This window comes from Nesoenas mayeri (assembly GCF_963082525.1).
Source record: "Nesoenas mayeri genome assembly, chromosome: 35".
NCBI classification, from domain to species: Eukaryota; Metazoa; Chordata; class Aves; order Columbiformes; family Columbidae; genus Nesoenas; species Nesoenas mayeri.
Window position 1 is genome coordinate 441,506 of NC_137576.1, and position 15,853 is coordinate 457,358.

Sequence of the window (15,853 nt, forward strand, 5' to 3'; positions counted from 1 at the left end):
CAGGAGGCCGCGCTGCTCCGGGCCGAGCTCCCGGCCACGCTGGAGGGGGCGACCAGCGCCCTCCGGAAGCACCAGGACCTCACCACCACCATGGAGCTCAACCTGCAGAAGGTGCAGCTGGCGCTGCAGGCCGGCGAGAGCCTCCAGCGCCAGGGCAACCGCTACGGCGACCGCGCGGCCGAGGCCGCCGAGCGCCTCCGCGACAAGTGGGTGCTGGACCCCGCCCCCAGCCCCAGGACCCGCCCCCAATCCCCAGGACCCGCCCCCAGCCCTCCAGACCCGCCCCCAATCCCCAGGACCCGCCCCCAACCCCCAGGACCCGCCCCCAATCTCCAGGACCCGCCTCCAATCTCCAGGACCCGCCCCCAGCTCCAGGACCCGCCCCCAATCCCCAGGACCCGCCCCCAGTTCCAGGACCCGCCCCCAAACACCAGGACACGCCCCCAAGCCCCAGGACACACCCCCAGCCTCAGGTCACGCCCCCAGCCCCAGGGCGCCCCCCAGTGGCCGATGGCGGCGCTGGACACGCTGGTGCCTCCTCATCGCGCTCAATCACCCCGTGCCTCAGTTTCCCCCTTGTGTTAATTAGCTCAGAGGGTGGGGATTAATTAGACGCTAATTAGGGTGCTGGGGGAGGGGTCAGCGCTAAGCCCCGCCCCCTCCCGCCCCCCCAGGAGGGACCGCAACCAGCGATTGGCCCAGGAGCGGACGCAGCAGCTGACGGACCAGCTGGAGCTCCAGAGGTTCCTCCAGAACTGCCGCGAGGTGGGACCCGGCGCCCTGTCCCCAGTGTCCCCAGTGTCCTCCCAGGTGTCCCCCATGTCCCCCGTGTCTCCCCAGTGTCCCCCCAGGTGTCCCCTGTGTCCTCCATGTCCCGCCCGTGTCCCCCGTGTCCCCCCAGGTGTCCTCAGTGTCACCTGTGTCCCCCTGTGTCCCCAAGGGTCCCCAGTATCCCCCAGTGTCCCCCTCATGTCCCCACGTGTCCCCCAGTGTCCCCCCTGTGTCCCCAAGTGTCCCCAAGTGTCCCCTGTCTCCCAAACTCCCCCCAGGGCGCGGGGGGTCCCGGGGGGTCCTCTTGGTGGCACCTCGTGCTGGTGTCACCCCACGTTGGTGTCACTGTCCCCAGTGGGGTCCGGATAATGTCACCCATGGCTCCGGGTCTCCCCATTGACCCCCCCACCCCAAAATGACCCGGGGGGGTCCCCAAAATGCCCCTCAGCATCCCTGAGTTGGTGGCCCCCATGGTGTCACTGTCTCCAGTGGGGTCCGGATAATGTCACCCACGGCTCCAGGTGTCCCCATTGACCCCCCCCCCACCCCAAAATGACCCGGAGGGGTCCCCAAAATGCCCCTCGGCGTTCGGGGGGGGGGGGGTTGCTTGGGGGGGGGCGGGAGCTGCCGGTGTCACCGTTCTCAATGGCTCCAGACAATGTCACCCGTGGATTTTGGGGGGGGGGGGGGGTGTCCCCGAGCCCCCCCCCCCGGTCCCCTCACCCCCCGGGGTTCCCGTTGGCCCCCCCGCGGTGCCGCCGGCGCCGGGTTTGGCCGCGATCCGGCGGCGGCACAAACTGCGGCATCATCTTCATCCCATCATCACCGTCACCTCCCCCCCCATCACCATCATCACCATCATCACCATCATCACCGCGCGACCACGGCCCGGCCGCCCCTCCTCGCACCCCCGCGTTTTTGGGGGGGTTCTCCTTCATTTTTGGGGGATTTTCCCTCATTCCTGTGGCTCCTCCTTCCATTTTGGGGGATCCTCCTTCATTTTGGGGGGGGTTCTCCTTCCTTCTTCGGGATCCTCCTTCCTTTTGGGGGGATTCTCCTTCGTTTTTTGGGGGGGGGGTTCTCCTTCCTTTTTGGGGGGGGTTCTCCTTCCTTTTGGGGGGGTTCTCCTTCTTTTTTGGGCCGTTCTGCATTGGTTTTGGGCCGTTCTGCATTGGTTTTGGGGCCGTTCTGCATCATTTTGGACCATTCTGCATCATTTTTGGACCATTTTGCATCATTTTTGGACGATTTTGCATCATTTTTAGACCATTCTGCATCATTTTTGGGGGGGTTCCGTGTCATTTTTGGACCGTTCTGCATCATTTTGGGGCCGTTCTGCATTGTTTTTGGGGGGTTCCGCATCATTTTTGGGCCATTCTGCATCATTTGTGGACCGTTCTGCATCGTTTTTGGGCCGTTCTGCTTCATTTTGGGACCGTTCTGCATCATTTTTGGACCGTTCTGCATCATTTTTGGGTCGTTCTTCATCGTTTTTGGGTCATTCCGCGTGGTTTTGGGGCCGTTCCGCGTGTTTTCTGGGCCGTTGTCGCTCACCCCCGTGTCGCCCCCCCAGCTGGATGCGTGGCTCCGGGAGCAGGTGCTGATGGCCGGGGACCCCTCGCGGGACCCCCCCGCGCCCCCCCGCCCGTGGCAGCGGGAGCGGCTGGTGCTGGCGGAGCTGCCGCAGAACCGCGAGTGGCTGCGCCGCATCGAGAAGGTGGGGGGGGCGGGGGGGCGGGGTGTTAACCGCTTCTGTGCTGGGGGGGGGGCGGGGGTTAACCGCTTCTGTGCTGGGGGCGGGGGTGTTAACCGCTTCTGTGCCGGGGTGGGGGGGGGAGGGATGGGGGGGGGTTAACCACTTCTGTGCTGGGGGGGGGTGGGGGGGGGTCGAGGGGTTAACTGCTTCTGTGCCGGGGGGGGGGGGGGGGGCGGGGGGGTTAACCGCTTCTGTGCTGGGGGGCGGGGGGGGTTAACTGCTTCTGTGCTGGGGGGGGGGGGGGGATGGGGAGGGGTTAACCGCTTCTGTGCCGAGGGGGGCGCGGGGGTTTAACCGCTTCTGTGCCGGGGGGGGGGGGCGGGGGCGGGGGGGTTGCCCCCCCTTTGCACCCCCTTTAGAACCCCCCTTTTCATTTCACCCCCGTTTTGCACCCCCATTTTGCACTTCCCTTTTATCTGCACCCCCATTTGCACCCCCCTTGTCAGCCCCCCCTTGTCAACCCCCTCCTTGTCACCCCCCCCTTGTCACACTTCCCTTTGCACCTCGTTTCTTTGCACCCCCCTTTGAACCCTCCTTTTCACCTCCCCCTTGAGCCCCCCGACCCCCCTTGACCCCCATTGAGCCCCATTGACCCCTCTTGATCCCCCATTGACCCCCATTAATCCCCCTTGACCTCTATTGATCCCCTTTGACCCCCCTTGAGCCCCATTGACTCCCATTGACCTCCCTTGGCCCCCATGGACCCCCCTTGACCTCCATTGACCCCCCTTGACCTCTATTGATCCCTCTTGATCCCCATTGACCTCCATTGATCCCTCTTGACCCCCATTGACTCCCATTGACCCCCATTGACTCCTATTGACCCCCCTTGCTCCCCATTGACCCCCCTTGACCTCCATTGATCCCCCTTGACCTCCATTGATCGCTCTTGATCCCCGTTGATCCCCATTGACCCCCCTTGACCTCCATTGATCCCCGTTGATCCCCATTGACCCCACTGATCATCATTGACCCCCCTTGGCCCCCCCACGGAAGACAAACAACTCCTCCCCAAACCCCAATGAACCGGCACCGTTTGGCGCCAACCGGGAGAGTTGGGCCAACGTTGGGAGGAGCCGGCGGCCCCGACCGGGCCCAGAGCCCTGACCTCGACCCCCCCGCGCCCCCAGGAAGGTGAAGAGCTGCTGGTCGCCAAACCCGAGCTCGGCGGCGCCGTGCGGCGGCAGCTGGAGGAGCTGCGGCAATGCTGGGCGGAGCTGGAGGCCGCGAGCCGCGCGCGGAGCCGGCGCTTGGCCGAGGCGGCGGCGGCCGAGCGGCTGGCGCGGAGCTTCGCCGACATGGAGGCGCGGCTGGGCCGGCTGGAGGAGCAGCTGGAGACCGTGGGCGCCCCCCCCGACCTGCGCGGCATCGGGCGGCAGCTCCAGAGGCTGCAGGTGGGGGCGCCGGAGGTTGGGGCGGCGCTGGGTGTCGGGGTCACCGGGGTCTGGGGGGGACGTCGGATGTCAGAGTCACCGGGGTCTGGGCGGGACGTTGGGTGTCGGGGTCACCGGGGTCTGGGGGGGACGTCGGGTGTCAGAGTCACCGGGGTCTGGGCGGGACGTTGGGTGTCGGGGTCACCGGGGCTTGGGGGGGACGTCGGGTGTCGGGGTCACCGGGGTCTGGGGGGGACATTGGGTGTCGGGGTCACCGGGATTTGGGGGAGACGTTGGGTGTCGGGGTCACCAGAGCTTGGGGGGGATGTTGGGTGTCGGGGTCACCGGGGTTTGAGGGGGACGTTGGGTGTCGGGGTCACCAGGGCTTGGGGGGGACATTGGGTGTTGGGGTCACCGGGGCTTGGGGGGGATGTTGGGTGTCGGGGTCACCGGGGTCTGGGGGGACATTGGATGTCGGGGTCACCGGGGCTTGGGGGGACATTGGGTGTCGGGGTCACCGGGGCTTGGGAGGGATGTTGGGTGTCGGGGTCACCGGGGCTTGAGGGGGACATCGGGTGTTGGGGTCACCGGGGTTTGGGGGGAAAATTGGGTGTCGGGGTCACCGGGGCTTGAGGGGGACGTTGGGTGTCGGGGTCACCAGGGCTTGGGGGAGACGTCGGGTGTCGGGGTCACCGGGGCTTGGGGGCACATTGGGTGTCGGGGTCACCGGAGCTTGGGAGGACGTCGGGTGTCGGGGTCACCGGGGCTTGGGGGGACGTTGGGTGTCGGGGTCACCAGGGCTTGGGAGGGACGTTGGGTGTCGGGGTCACCGGGATTTGGGGGAGACGTTGGGTGTCGGGGTCACCAGAGCTTGGGGGGGATGTTGGGTGTCGGGGTCACCGGGGTTTGAGGGGGACGTTGGGTGTCGGGGTCACCAGGGCTTGGGGGGGACATTGGGTGTTGGGGTCACCGGGGCTTGGGGGGGATGTTGGGTGTCGGGGTCACCGGGGTCTGGGGGGACATTGGATGTCGGGGTCACCGGGGCTTGGGGGGACATTGGGTGTCGGGGTCACCGGGGCTTGGGAGGGATGTTGGGTGTCGGGGTCACCGGGGCTTGAGGGGGACATCGGGTGTTGGGGTCACCGGGGTTTGGGGGGAAAATTGGGTGTCGGGGTCACCGGGGCTTGAGGGGGACGTTGGGTGTCGGGGTCACCAGGGCTTGGGGGAGACGTCGGGTGTCGGGGTCACCGGGGCTTGGGGGCACATTGGGTGTCGGGGTCACCGGAGCTTGGGAGGACGTCGGGTGTCGGGGTCACCGGGGCTTGGGGGGACGTTGGGTGTCGGGGTCACCAGGGCTTGGGAGGGACGTTGGGTGTCGGGGTCACCAGGGTCTGGGGGGGGATGTTGGGGTGTCGGGGTCACCAGGGTCTGGGGGGGATGTCCCCATGTCCCCGTGTCCCCATGTCCCTGTGTTCCATGTCCCTGTGTCCCCGTGTCCTGTGTACCCACATCCCCGTGTCCTCATGTCCCCCTGTCCCACGTCCCCGTGTCCCACGTCCCCGTGTCACGCAGAGCATGGAGTCTCAGGTGGAGGAGTGGTCCAAGGAGGTGGGCGAGCTGCAGGCGGCGGCGGCGGCGCTGCCGGCTCAGGCCGCGGGCCGGCAGGAGGTCGGGGACCGGCAGAGCGCGGTGGGGACGCGCATGGTCCGGCTCATCGAGCCGCTCAAGGAGAGACGGAGGGTCCTGCTGGCGGCCAAGGAGCTGCACCAGGTCCACCATGAGCTGGAGGACGAGGTGGTGAGTGCCGGGGCACCGGCGGAGGGGGTGGTGGAGGGGGTGGTGGTGGAGGTGATGGAGGTGGTGGAGGTGCAGGGATAGAGATGGAGATGATGGAGATGGAGATGATGGGGATGGAGAGGGGATGGAGATGGTGGAGATGGAGGTGGTGCAGATGATGGAGATGGTGATGGGGATGGAGATGATGGGGATGGAGATGATGGGGATGGAGATGATGGAGGTGGAGATGAGGTGGAGATTATGTGGATGGAGATGGTGGAGGTGGAGATGGGATGGAGATGGTGGAGATGGAGATGGGATGGAGATGGTGGAGATGGAGGTGGAAATGATGGAGATGGAGATGGAGGTGGAGATGATGGAGATGGAGATGGGATGGAGTTGGAGATGATAGGAGTGGCTATGGAGATGCAGATACTGGAGTTGGAGATGGAGGTGGAGGCGATGATGGGGATGGTAGAGATGGAGGTGGAGGCGATGGTGGGGATGATGGAGACGGGGCTGACCCGGAGCTGCCCCCCAGCTGTGGGTGCAGGAGCGGCTCCCCTTGGCCACGCTCAAGGACCTCGGCACCAACCTGCAGACGGTGCAGCAGCTCATCAAGAAGAACCAGGTCAGTGCCGGGGGTGGGGACCCCCCTATGGCCCCCTGGGGACCCCCCTATGGCTCCCTGGGTCCCCCTATGGCTCCCTGGGTCCCCCTATGGCCCCCTGGGGACCCCCCTATGGCTCCCTGGGTCCCCCTATGGCCCCCTGGGGACCCCCCAACCTTCTCCATTCACCCACCCACCCATCCGTCCACTGATCCACCCATCCACCCACCATCCACCCACCTGTCCATCCATCTGTCCGTCCACCCATCTGTCCATCCACCCATCCATCCGTCCATCCACCCAACCATCTATCCACCCATCCACCCACCCACCCATCCATCCACCTGTCCACCCATCTGTCCATCCACCCATCCATCCATCCATCCATCCGTCCACCCATCCATCCGTCCACTATCCATCCATCCACCCACCCATCTGTCCACCCATCCACCATCCACCCATCCATCCACCATCCACCCATCCATCTGTCCGTCCACCCATCCATCTGTCTGTCCACCCATCTGTCCACCACCCATCCATCCCCCACCCCCCCACCCACCATCCCCTGTCCGTCCGTCCGTCCGTCCGCGCTCCCATCGTCCGCCCGTCCCGCAGAGCCTGCGCCGGGAGCTGCAGGCGCGCCGGCCGCGCGTGGAGGAGCTGCTGGAGCGCGCGGGCGCCGCGGCCGCCGTGCGCAGCCCCGAGGCCGAGGCGGCGCGCGCGCTGCGGGGCCGCCTGGGCGCGCTCTGGGCCGAGCTCGAGGCGCTGGCCGAGCGCCGCCAGCACGACCTGGACGCCGCCTTCCGGCTGCACCAGTTCTACGGCGACGCGGCCGAGGTGGAGGCCTGGCTGGGCGAGCAGGAGCTGCTGCTCATGAGCGACGACACGGGGAAGGTGCTGAGGCGCGGCTCCGGCGCTGAGCGTGTGACTCTGGCGCTGGGGGACACCCACGGGCCCCACGCGTCTCACCCACCCCGCGTGTCCCCCCAGGACGAGCAGAGCACCCTCCAGCTCCTCAAGAAGCACCTGCTGATGGAGCAGACGGTGGAGAACTACGAGGAGACCATCGCCCAGCTGTCCCGCCAGTGCCGGGCGCTCCTGGAGCTCGGGCACCCGCAAAGGTGGGGGGCGCCGGAGCCTGGGGACGCGTTGGGGGGACACACCGGGGTTGGGAGACGTTGGGTGTTGGGGGCACGTTGAGTGCTCGGGGGATGCTGGCGCTTGGGGGGACATTGAGTGTATGGGGGATGTTGAGTTCTGGGGGACACCAGGTCTTGGAGAACATCAGGTGTTGGGGGGACACCAAGTGTTGGGAGGACATGAGGGTCTGGGGTACATCAGGTCTTGGGGGGACATTGAGTGTACGGGGACTGTTGAGTTTTGGGGGACAGCAGGTCTTGGAGGACACCAGGTTGTGGGGGACACCAGGGTTTGGGGGACACCAGGTGTTGGGGGGACACCAGGGCTTGGAGGACACCAGGGTTTGGGGGACGCCAGGTCTTGAGGGGACACCAGGTTGTGGGGGGACACCAGGTTGTGGGGGACACCAAGTCTTGGAGGACACCAGGGTTTGGGGGACACCAGGTTGTGGGGACACCAGGCGCTGGGGCGACACCAAGTCTTGGGGAGACCTTGAGCGTTGGGTGGACACCAAGTTGCGGAGGCCCACCAGGTGTGGTGGAGCCGCTGAGGAGCCCCCGGGCGCCCCCCCGGCACCCGCGCCCGGTGACCGTCACCCGCGCCCGGTGACCCCGTCTGACTGGCGCTGTCCCCCCGCCCAGCGAACAGGTCAGCAGGCGGCAGTCGCAGGTTGACCGGCTGTACGTGTCTCTGAAGGACCTGGTGGAGGAGCGCAAGGCCAAGCTGGAGCAGCAGTACTGGCTCTACCAGCTCAACCGCGAGGTGGACGAGCTGGAGCACTGGATCGCCGAGAAGGAGGTGGTGGCCACCTCGCCTGAGCTGGGACAGGACTTCGAGCACGTCACGGTCAGTGGGGGGCGCGACCTGGGGGTCGTGGGGCGGCTCGGGGGCTGGAGTGGCCCCGTCATGGTCTGGAGGTCTTGGTGTTGTCTCCATCATGGACTGGAGGTCCTGGTGTTGTCTCTATCATTGTGTGGAGGACCTGGTATTGTCCCCATCCTGTGCTGGAGGTCCTGGTGTTGTCTCCATCATGGTCTGGAGGTCCTGGTGTTGTCTCCATCCTGTGCTGGAGGTCTTGGTGTTGTCTCTATCATGGTCTGGAGGACCTGGTGTTGTCCCCATCCTGTGCTAGAGGTCCTGGTGTTGCCTCCATCATGGTCTGAAAGTCCTGGTGTTGTCTCTATCATGGTCTGGAAGTCCTGGTGTTGTCTCTATCATGGTCTGGAGGACCTGGTATTGTCCCCATCCTGTGCTGGAGGTCTTGGTGTTGTCTCCATAATGGTCTGGAGGTCCTGGTGTTGTCCCCATCCTGTGCTGGAGGTCTTGGAGTTGTGTCCATCTTATGGTGGGGGTCATGGGGTTGTCCCCATCCTGTGCCAGGGTCCTGGAGGTTCTGGGCACCATGAATGGTCCATACGGGTGGTCATGGTGACCATCAATGGCCCATCCTGGGTCTCCTGGGCACCATCAATGGTCCATCCTGGAGGTGCTGGACACCATGAATGGTCCATACGGGTGGTCATGGTGACCACCAATGGCCCATCCTGGAGGTTCTGGGCACCATCAATGGCCCATCCTGGAGGTTCTGGGCACCATGAATGGCCCATACGGGTGGTCATGGTCGCCACCAATGGTCCATCCAGGACCTCCTGGGCCCCACCCGTTGTGGGCGTGGCCACCGCGGCCCCGCCCCTGACCCCGCCCGCCCCCCAGGTGCTGCAGGAGAAGTTCCTGGAGTTCGCGAGCGAGACGGGCAGCGTGGGGCAGGAGCGCATCGCCGCCGTCAACCAGATGGTGGACGAGCTCATCGACTACGGCCACGCCGACGCCGCCACCATCGCCGAGTGGAAGGACGGCGTCAACGAGGCCTGGGCCGAGCTGCTGGAGCTCATGGAGACGCGCGCGCAGATGCTGGCGGCGTCGCACGAGCTGCACAAGTTCTTCAACGACTGCAAGGAGGTGCTGGCGCAGATCGAGGAGACGCGGCGGCGGCTGCCGGAGCCGGCGGCACGCGAGGCCCGCGGCGCGGCCGGCGCTCTGCACCGCGCCCTGGGCGCCTTCGAGCGCGACGTGGAGCTGCTGGTGGCGCAGGTGCGGCAGCTGCAGGAGGCGGCGGCGCAGCTGCGGACGCTGTACGCCGGCGACGCCGCGGCCGCCATCGCGGGGCGCGAGCAGGAGGTGCTGCGCGCCTGGCGGGAGCTGCTGGCGGCCTGCGAGGAGTGCCGGCTGCACGCCGCCAGCGTGGCCGACAGGGTCCGCTTCCTGGGCGCCGCCAGGGACCTGCTGGCCTGGATGGACGGCGTGCTGGGCCAGATCGGCGCCGCCGAGAAGCCCAGGTGGGCGGGGGGCGCGACGGGGTGGGGGCGCCGGGGGGCGTCTCCGGGGCCAACCGCGGTGACGAGGAGCGTGTGCCGGTGCAGCCCGGGGTCACCGTGTCCTGCCCCGGATCAAGGGTCCAGGTCCTGGCCCATCTCAATGGTCCAAGTCCTGGCCCATCCCAAGGTCCCAACTCAATGGTCCAAGTCCTGGCCCATCCTAAGGTCCCACCTCTTGTCCCAGCTCAATGGTCCGAGTCCTGGTCCATCCCAAGGTCCCAACTCAATGATCCAAGTCCCGGCCCAACTCAAGGTCCCAACTCAATGATCCAAGTCCTGGCCCAACTCAATGGTCCAAGTCCTGGTCCATCCCAAGGTCCATATCTTGTCCCAACTCAATGATCCAAGCCCTGGCCCAACTCAATGGTCCAAGTCCTGGTCCATCGCAAGGTCCCAGCCCTTGTTCCAACTCAAGGATCCAAGTCCTGGCCCAACTCAATGGTCCAAGTCCTGGCTCATCCAAAAAACTGTGTCCTGGCCCATCCCAAGGTCCCAACTCAATGATCCAAGTCCTGTCCCAACTCAATGATCCAAGTCCTGGCCCAACTCAGTGGTGCAAGTCCTGGCCCATCCCAAGGTCCCAGCTCTTGTCCCAACTCAATGATCCAAGTCCTGGCCCATCCCAAGAACCGTGTCCCGGCCCCTCCTGACGTCCCACGTCCCGGCCCGTCCTGACGTCCCACGTCCCGGCCCAGCTCCAGGCCCCGGGGTGGGGGGTCGTCCCCGTCCCCTCGCGCCCCTCCAGCTCCGCCCCCCGCAGGGACGTGTCCTCGGTGGAGCTGCTGATGAGCGAGCACCAAAGCCTCAAGAGCGAGATGGACGCGCGCGCCAAGAGCGTGGCCGCCTGCCTGGAACTGGGCAAGAGCCTCCTGCTCAGCCAGAGCCCGGCGGCCGACGAGGTGCGGCAGCCACCGGGGACGCTTGAGCCGTCGGGGGGGGGCGCCGGAGCTTGGGGTGTCCCAGCCCGCCTGCTTGCAGGTCAAAGCCCACGTGGACAAGCTGTTGGCCAAGAAGAAGGAGATGACGGAGAAGTGGGACAAGCACTGGGAGTGGCTCCAGCAGAGTGAGTCCCAGCGCTGCGGCGCGGTCCTGGTGCTCCCACCATGGGGATCAGGTGGTCCTGGTGCTCCCACCACAGGGATCGGGTGGTCCTGGTGCTCCCACCACGGGGATCAGATGTTCTTGGTGGTCCCACCATGGGGATGGGATGTTCTTGGTAGTTGGGTTGGGATGTTCTTGGTGGTCCCACCATGAAGTTGGGATGTTCTTGGTAGTTGGGATGTTCTTGGTGGTTGGGTTGGGATGTTCTTGATGGTCCCACCATGAAGTTGGAATGTTCTTGGTAGTTGGGATGTTCTTGGTGGTTGGGTTGGGATGTTCTTGGTGGTCCCACCATGAAGTTGGGATGTTCTTGGTAGTTGGGATGTTCTTGGTGGTTGGGTTGGGATGTTCTTGATGGTCCCACCATGGGGATGGGATGCTGTGGGTGGTCCCACCATGGGGATGGGATGCTCGGGGTGATGGGGTTGGGATGTTCCTGGTGGTCCCACCATGGAGTTGGGATGTTCTTGGTGGTGCCACCACGGGTTTGGAATGTTCTTGGTAGTTGGGATGGGTTGTTCGTGGTGGTCCCACCATGGGAATGGGATGCTCGGGGTGGTGGGGTTGGGATGTTCTTGGTGGTCCCACCATGGAGTTGGGATGTTCTTGGTGGTCCCACCATGGGGATGGGATGTTCATGGTGGTGCGGTTGGGATGCTGTGGGTGGTCCCACCATGAGGATGGGATGCTGTGGTGGGGTGGGATGCCGTGGGTGGTCCCATGCAGGGTGGGCTGCCGTGGGTTGTCCCACCATGGGGGTGGGCTGCCGTGGGTGGTCCCACGCGCGGTGGGCTGCCGTGGGTGGTCCCACCATGGGGATGGGCTGCTCGAGGTGTCCGACGCGGCGTCCCCCCGCAGCGCTGGAGGTGCAGCAGTTTGCGCAGGAGGCGGGGGTGGCCGAGGCCTGGCTGGCGGCGCAGGAGCCGCTGCTGCGGAGCCGCGAGCTGGGCGGCAGCGTGGACGAGGTGGAGCAGCTGCTGCGGCGCCACGAGGCGTTCAGGAGGGCAGCGGCCGCCTGGGACGAGCGCTTCAGCGCCCTGCGCCGCCTCACCACGGTGCGCAGCGCCGCGCCGCGCCAGGGGCGCCGCAGCCCGTGGCGTCTCCATCATCTCCATCTGCGTCCCGTCCCATTTCACTTTCGTCTCCATCATCTTCGTCTGCATCCCATCCCATTTCACCTTCTCTCAATCATCATCATCTTCGTCTCCATCTCCGTCTTCATCTCCGTCTTCATTTTTGTCTTAAACATCTTTATCTTCATCATCTTCATCTTCATCTTCATCTCCATCCTTATCTCGATATCATCTATGTCTTCTTCATTTTCATTGTCTTTGTCTTCGTCTCCATCTTCATCTTTATCAGCTTCATGTTCATCCCCATCTCCATCTTCCTCTTCGTTTTCATCTCCATCATCTCCATCCACTTCCCATCCTCATCTTCATCCCCATCTTCATCTCCATCTTCAGCTTCATCCCCATCTTCATCTTCTTCATTTTTGTCTCCATCTTCATCTCCGTCTTGATCTTCATCAGCTTCATCTTCATGTCCATCTTCTCCATCTCCACCATCTCCACCATCTCCATCATCTCCATCATCTCCACCATCTCCATCATCTCCACCATCTCCACCATCTCCACCATCTCCATCATCTCCATCATCTCCACCATCTCCATCATCTCCATCATCTCCACCATCTCCACCATCTCCACCATCTCCATCTCATCTCCCTCCTCCTCCTCCTCCTCCTCACCTTCCTCCCCCTCCTCTTCCTCCGTCCCCGCGCCCAGATCGAGAAGCTCAAGGCCGAGCAGACCAAGCAGCCGCCGACCCCGCTGCTGACCCGCAAGTTCCCGGGGGGGGACCCCCCGGCGCCGTCCCCCCCGTCCCCCGCCGCGACGTCCCCGTCCCCGGCGGCGACGCCCCCGTCCCCCGGCGCCGAGCGGCACCGCGTGGCCTACGTGCGCCACGAGCTGCGGCCCGAGCGCCTGCAGCCCCAGCTGGACCGCGCGGCCCCCGCCGCCGACCCCCCCCGCGACGGCGCTGCCGCGGACCCCCCCGCACCCCCCCCGGCCGGCGAGGCGCCCGAGGCCCGCGCGGCAGAGCCGGAGCGGCACCGCGAGCGCCGCGAGCGCCGCCTGGAGCGCCAGGAGTCCAGCGAGCCGGAGCTGCCGCGCCACGACGGCAAAGGGTGAGCGGGGACATGGGGACGCGGGGACATGGGTGATGGGGACATGGGTGACACAGGGACATGGGTGACAGGGGGACACGGGTGACACGGGGACATGGGGACATGGGTGACATGGGGACACGGGTGACAGTGACCCGCCCGTGTCCCCCCAGCAAAGCCACCCTGGCCGACATCGTGGAGCAGCTGCAGGAGAAGGAGGCGGGTGGTCCCGTGCCCGACTCGGTGAGCTCGTGGTGTCCCCTCGGTGTCTCCTCGGTGTCCCTTTGGTGTCCCTTTGACATCCCCTTGTTGACACCCAGGTGCCCTCCGTGTCCCCCCGGTGACCCCGTGTCCTTCCGGTGACCCCGTGTCCCCCAGTGACCCCGTGTCCCCCGGTGACGCCGTGTCCCCCGGTGACCCTGTGTCCCCCTGGTGCCCCGGTGACCCCGTGTCCCCCGGTGACCCTGTGTCCCCCCGGTGCCCCGGTGACCCCGCTGACCCCATGTCCCCCAATGACCCCGTGTCCCCCCGGTGCCCCTGTGACCCCGCTGACCCCGTGTCCCCCGCTGACCCCATGTCCCCCCAGTGACCCTGTGTCCCCCCGGTGCCCCGGTGACCCCGTGTCCCCCGGTGACCCTGTGACCCCACTGACCCCGTGTCCCCCCAGTGACCCCGTGTCCCCCTGGTGCCCCTGTGACCCCGCTGACCCCGTGTCCCCCGGTGACCCCGTGTCCCCCGGTGACCCACTGTTCCCCGCATCCCCCCGGTGCCCCTGTGACCCCAGTGCCCCTATGACCCCGCTGACCCCGTGCCCCCCAGCCCCGCGAGCGGGACGCCCCCGCCCGGCTGCCCCCCGGCCCGGAGGCTCTACCGGAGCGCCCCCCCCGGCCCGAGCGGCCGCGCGCCCGCGACCGGCCCCGCCCGCGCCGGCGCCCGCGGCCCCGGGAGCCCGGGCAGGGCGACGCGCGGCGCTCGCGCTCGGCACCGGCGCAGAGCTCGGCGCCCCCGGCCCCGGCGCCCGCGCTGGCGGCCGCGCACGAGGGATTCCTGCTGCGCAAGCACGAGCTGGACGGGCCCCGCAAGGCGGCCAACAGGTGCGCACACGGGGGGCGCCGGGGCCGGGGGGTCACCGGGCTTTGGGTCCGTCTATGAAGGGGGTCATCATGACTTGGGGTCCGTCTGTAGAGAGGGTCACTATGACTTGGGGTCCGTCCATGGAGAGGGTCACCAGGGTTTGGGTCCATCGAGGGGGTTCTCCATGACTTGGGGTCCATCTGCGGAGAAGGGTCACCAGGGTTTGGGTCTGTCAAGGGGGTTCTCCATGACTTGGGGTCCGTCTGCGGAGAAGGGTCACCAGGGTTTGGGGTCCATTCATGGAGAAGGTTCTCCATGACTTGGGGTCCATTGATGGAGAAGGGTCCCCATGACTTGGGGTGTCCATTGATGGAGAAGGGTCACTGGGATTTGGGGTCCATTGATGGAGAAGGTTCTCCATGACTTGGGGTGTCCATTGATGGAGAAGGGTCCCCATGACTTGGGATCCATTGATGGAGAAGGGTCACTGGGATTTGGGGTCCATTGATGGAGAAGGGTCCCCATGACTTGGGGTCCATTGATGGAAAAGGGTCACTGGGATTTGGGGTCCATTGATGGAGAAGGGTCCCCATGACTTGGGGTCCATTGATGGAGAAGGGTCACTGGGATTTGGGGTCCGTTGATGGAGAAGGGTCCCCATGACTTGGGGTGTCCATTGATGGAGAAGGGTCACTGGGATTTGGGGTCCATTGATGGAGAAGGGTCCCCATGACTTGGGGTGTCCATTGATGGAGAAGGGTCACTGGGATTTGGGGTCCATTGATGGAGAAGGGTCCCCATGACTTGGGGTCCATCCATGGAGAAGCGTCACCAGGGTCTAAATGTCCATCAGTCCAGAAGGTTCCCCAGGTTTTGGGTTGTCCACCAATGAAGGTTCCCCATGGCTCAATGTCCACCAATGAGGGTTCCCCATGGCTCAGCGTCCACCAATGAGGGTTCCCCATGGCTCAGCGTCCACCAATGAAGGTTCCCCATGGCTCAACGTCCACCAATGAGGGTTCCCCATGGCTCAGCGTCCACCAATGAGGGTTCCCCATGGCTCAGTGTCCACCAATGAGGGTTCCCCATGGCTCAATGTCCACCAATGAGGGTTCTCCAGGGCTCAGTGTCCACCAATGAGGGTTCCCCATGGCTCAGCGTCCACCAATGAGGGTTCCCCATGGCTCAGTGTCCACCAATGAAGATTCCCCGTGGCTCAATGTCCACCAATGAAGGTTCCCCATGGCTCAGCGTCCACCAATGAGGGTTCCCCAGGTTTGGGGTGTCCACCAATGAAGGTTCCCCAGGGCTCAATGTCCACCAATGAGGGTTCCCCATGGCTCAGTGTCCAACAATGAGGGTTCCCCAGGGCTCAATGTCCCCCACTGAGGGTTCCCCGGGTTGGGGTGTCCCCACTGAGGATTCCCGTGTTTGGGGTGCCCCCACTGAGGGTTCCCCGGTTTGGGGTGCCCCCAGTGAGGGTTCCCCGGGTTTGGGGTGCAATGAAGGTTCCCCATGGCTCAATGTCCACCAATGAGGGTTCCCCAGGGCTCATTGTCCCCCACTGAGGGTTCCCCGGGTTTGGGGTGCCCCCAGTGAGGGTTCCCCGGGTTGGGGTGTCCCCCGTCCCCCGCAGGTCGTGGGTGAACCTGTACTGCGTGCTGAGCAAGGGGGAGCTGGGCTTCTACAAGGACGCGAAGGGGCCGGCGG

General features: G+C 65.4%; 1 protein-coding gene across 1 annotated transcript in view; it reads left to right on the forward strand.

Annotated features, from left to right (window-relative positions):
- SPTBN4 (spectrin beta, non-erythrocytic 4) overlaps window positions 1-15,853 on the forward strand; it is a gene marked incomplete at both ends in the record, with an annotated part of 29,208 nt that overhangs the window by 10,433 nt on the left and 2,922 nt on the right. The window contains 17 exon segments of the mRNA XM_080361634.1: window positions 4-206; window positions 675-765; window positions 2,345-2,488; window positions 3,658-3,921; window positions 5,473-5,697; window positions 6,218-6,307; window positions 6,902-7,180; window positions 7,277-7,407; window positions 8,068-8,272; window positions 9,140-9,762; window positions 10,562-10,700; window positions 10,780-10,864; window positions 11,761-11,957; window positions 12,690-13,090; window positions 13,243-13,312; window positions 13,889-14,163; window positions 15,780-15,852. Coding sequence (XP_080217760.1) covers window positions 4-206; window positions 675-765; window positions 2,345-2,488; window positions 3,658-3,921; window positions 5,473-5,697; window positions 6,218-6,307; window positions 6,902-7,180; window positions 7,277-7,407; window positions 8,068-8,272; window positions 9,140-9,762; window positions 10,562-10,700; window positions 10,780-10,864; window positions 11,761-11,957; window positions 12,690-13,090; window positions 13,243-13,312; window positions 13,889-14,163; window positions 15,780-15,852 — 3,495 coding nt within the window.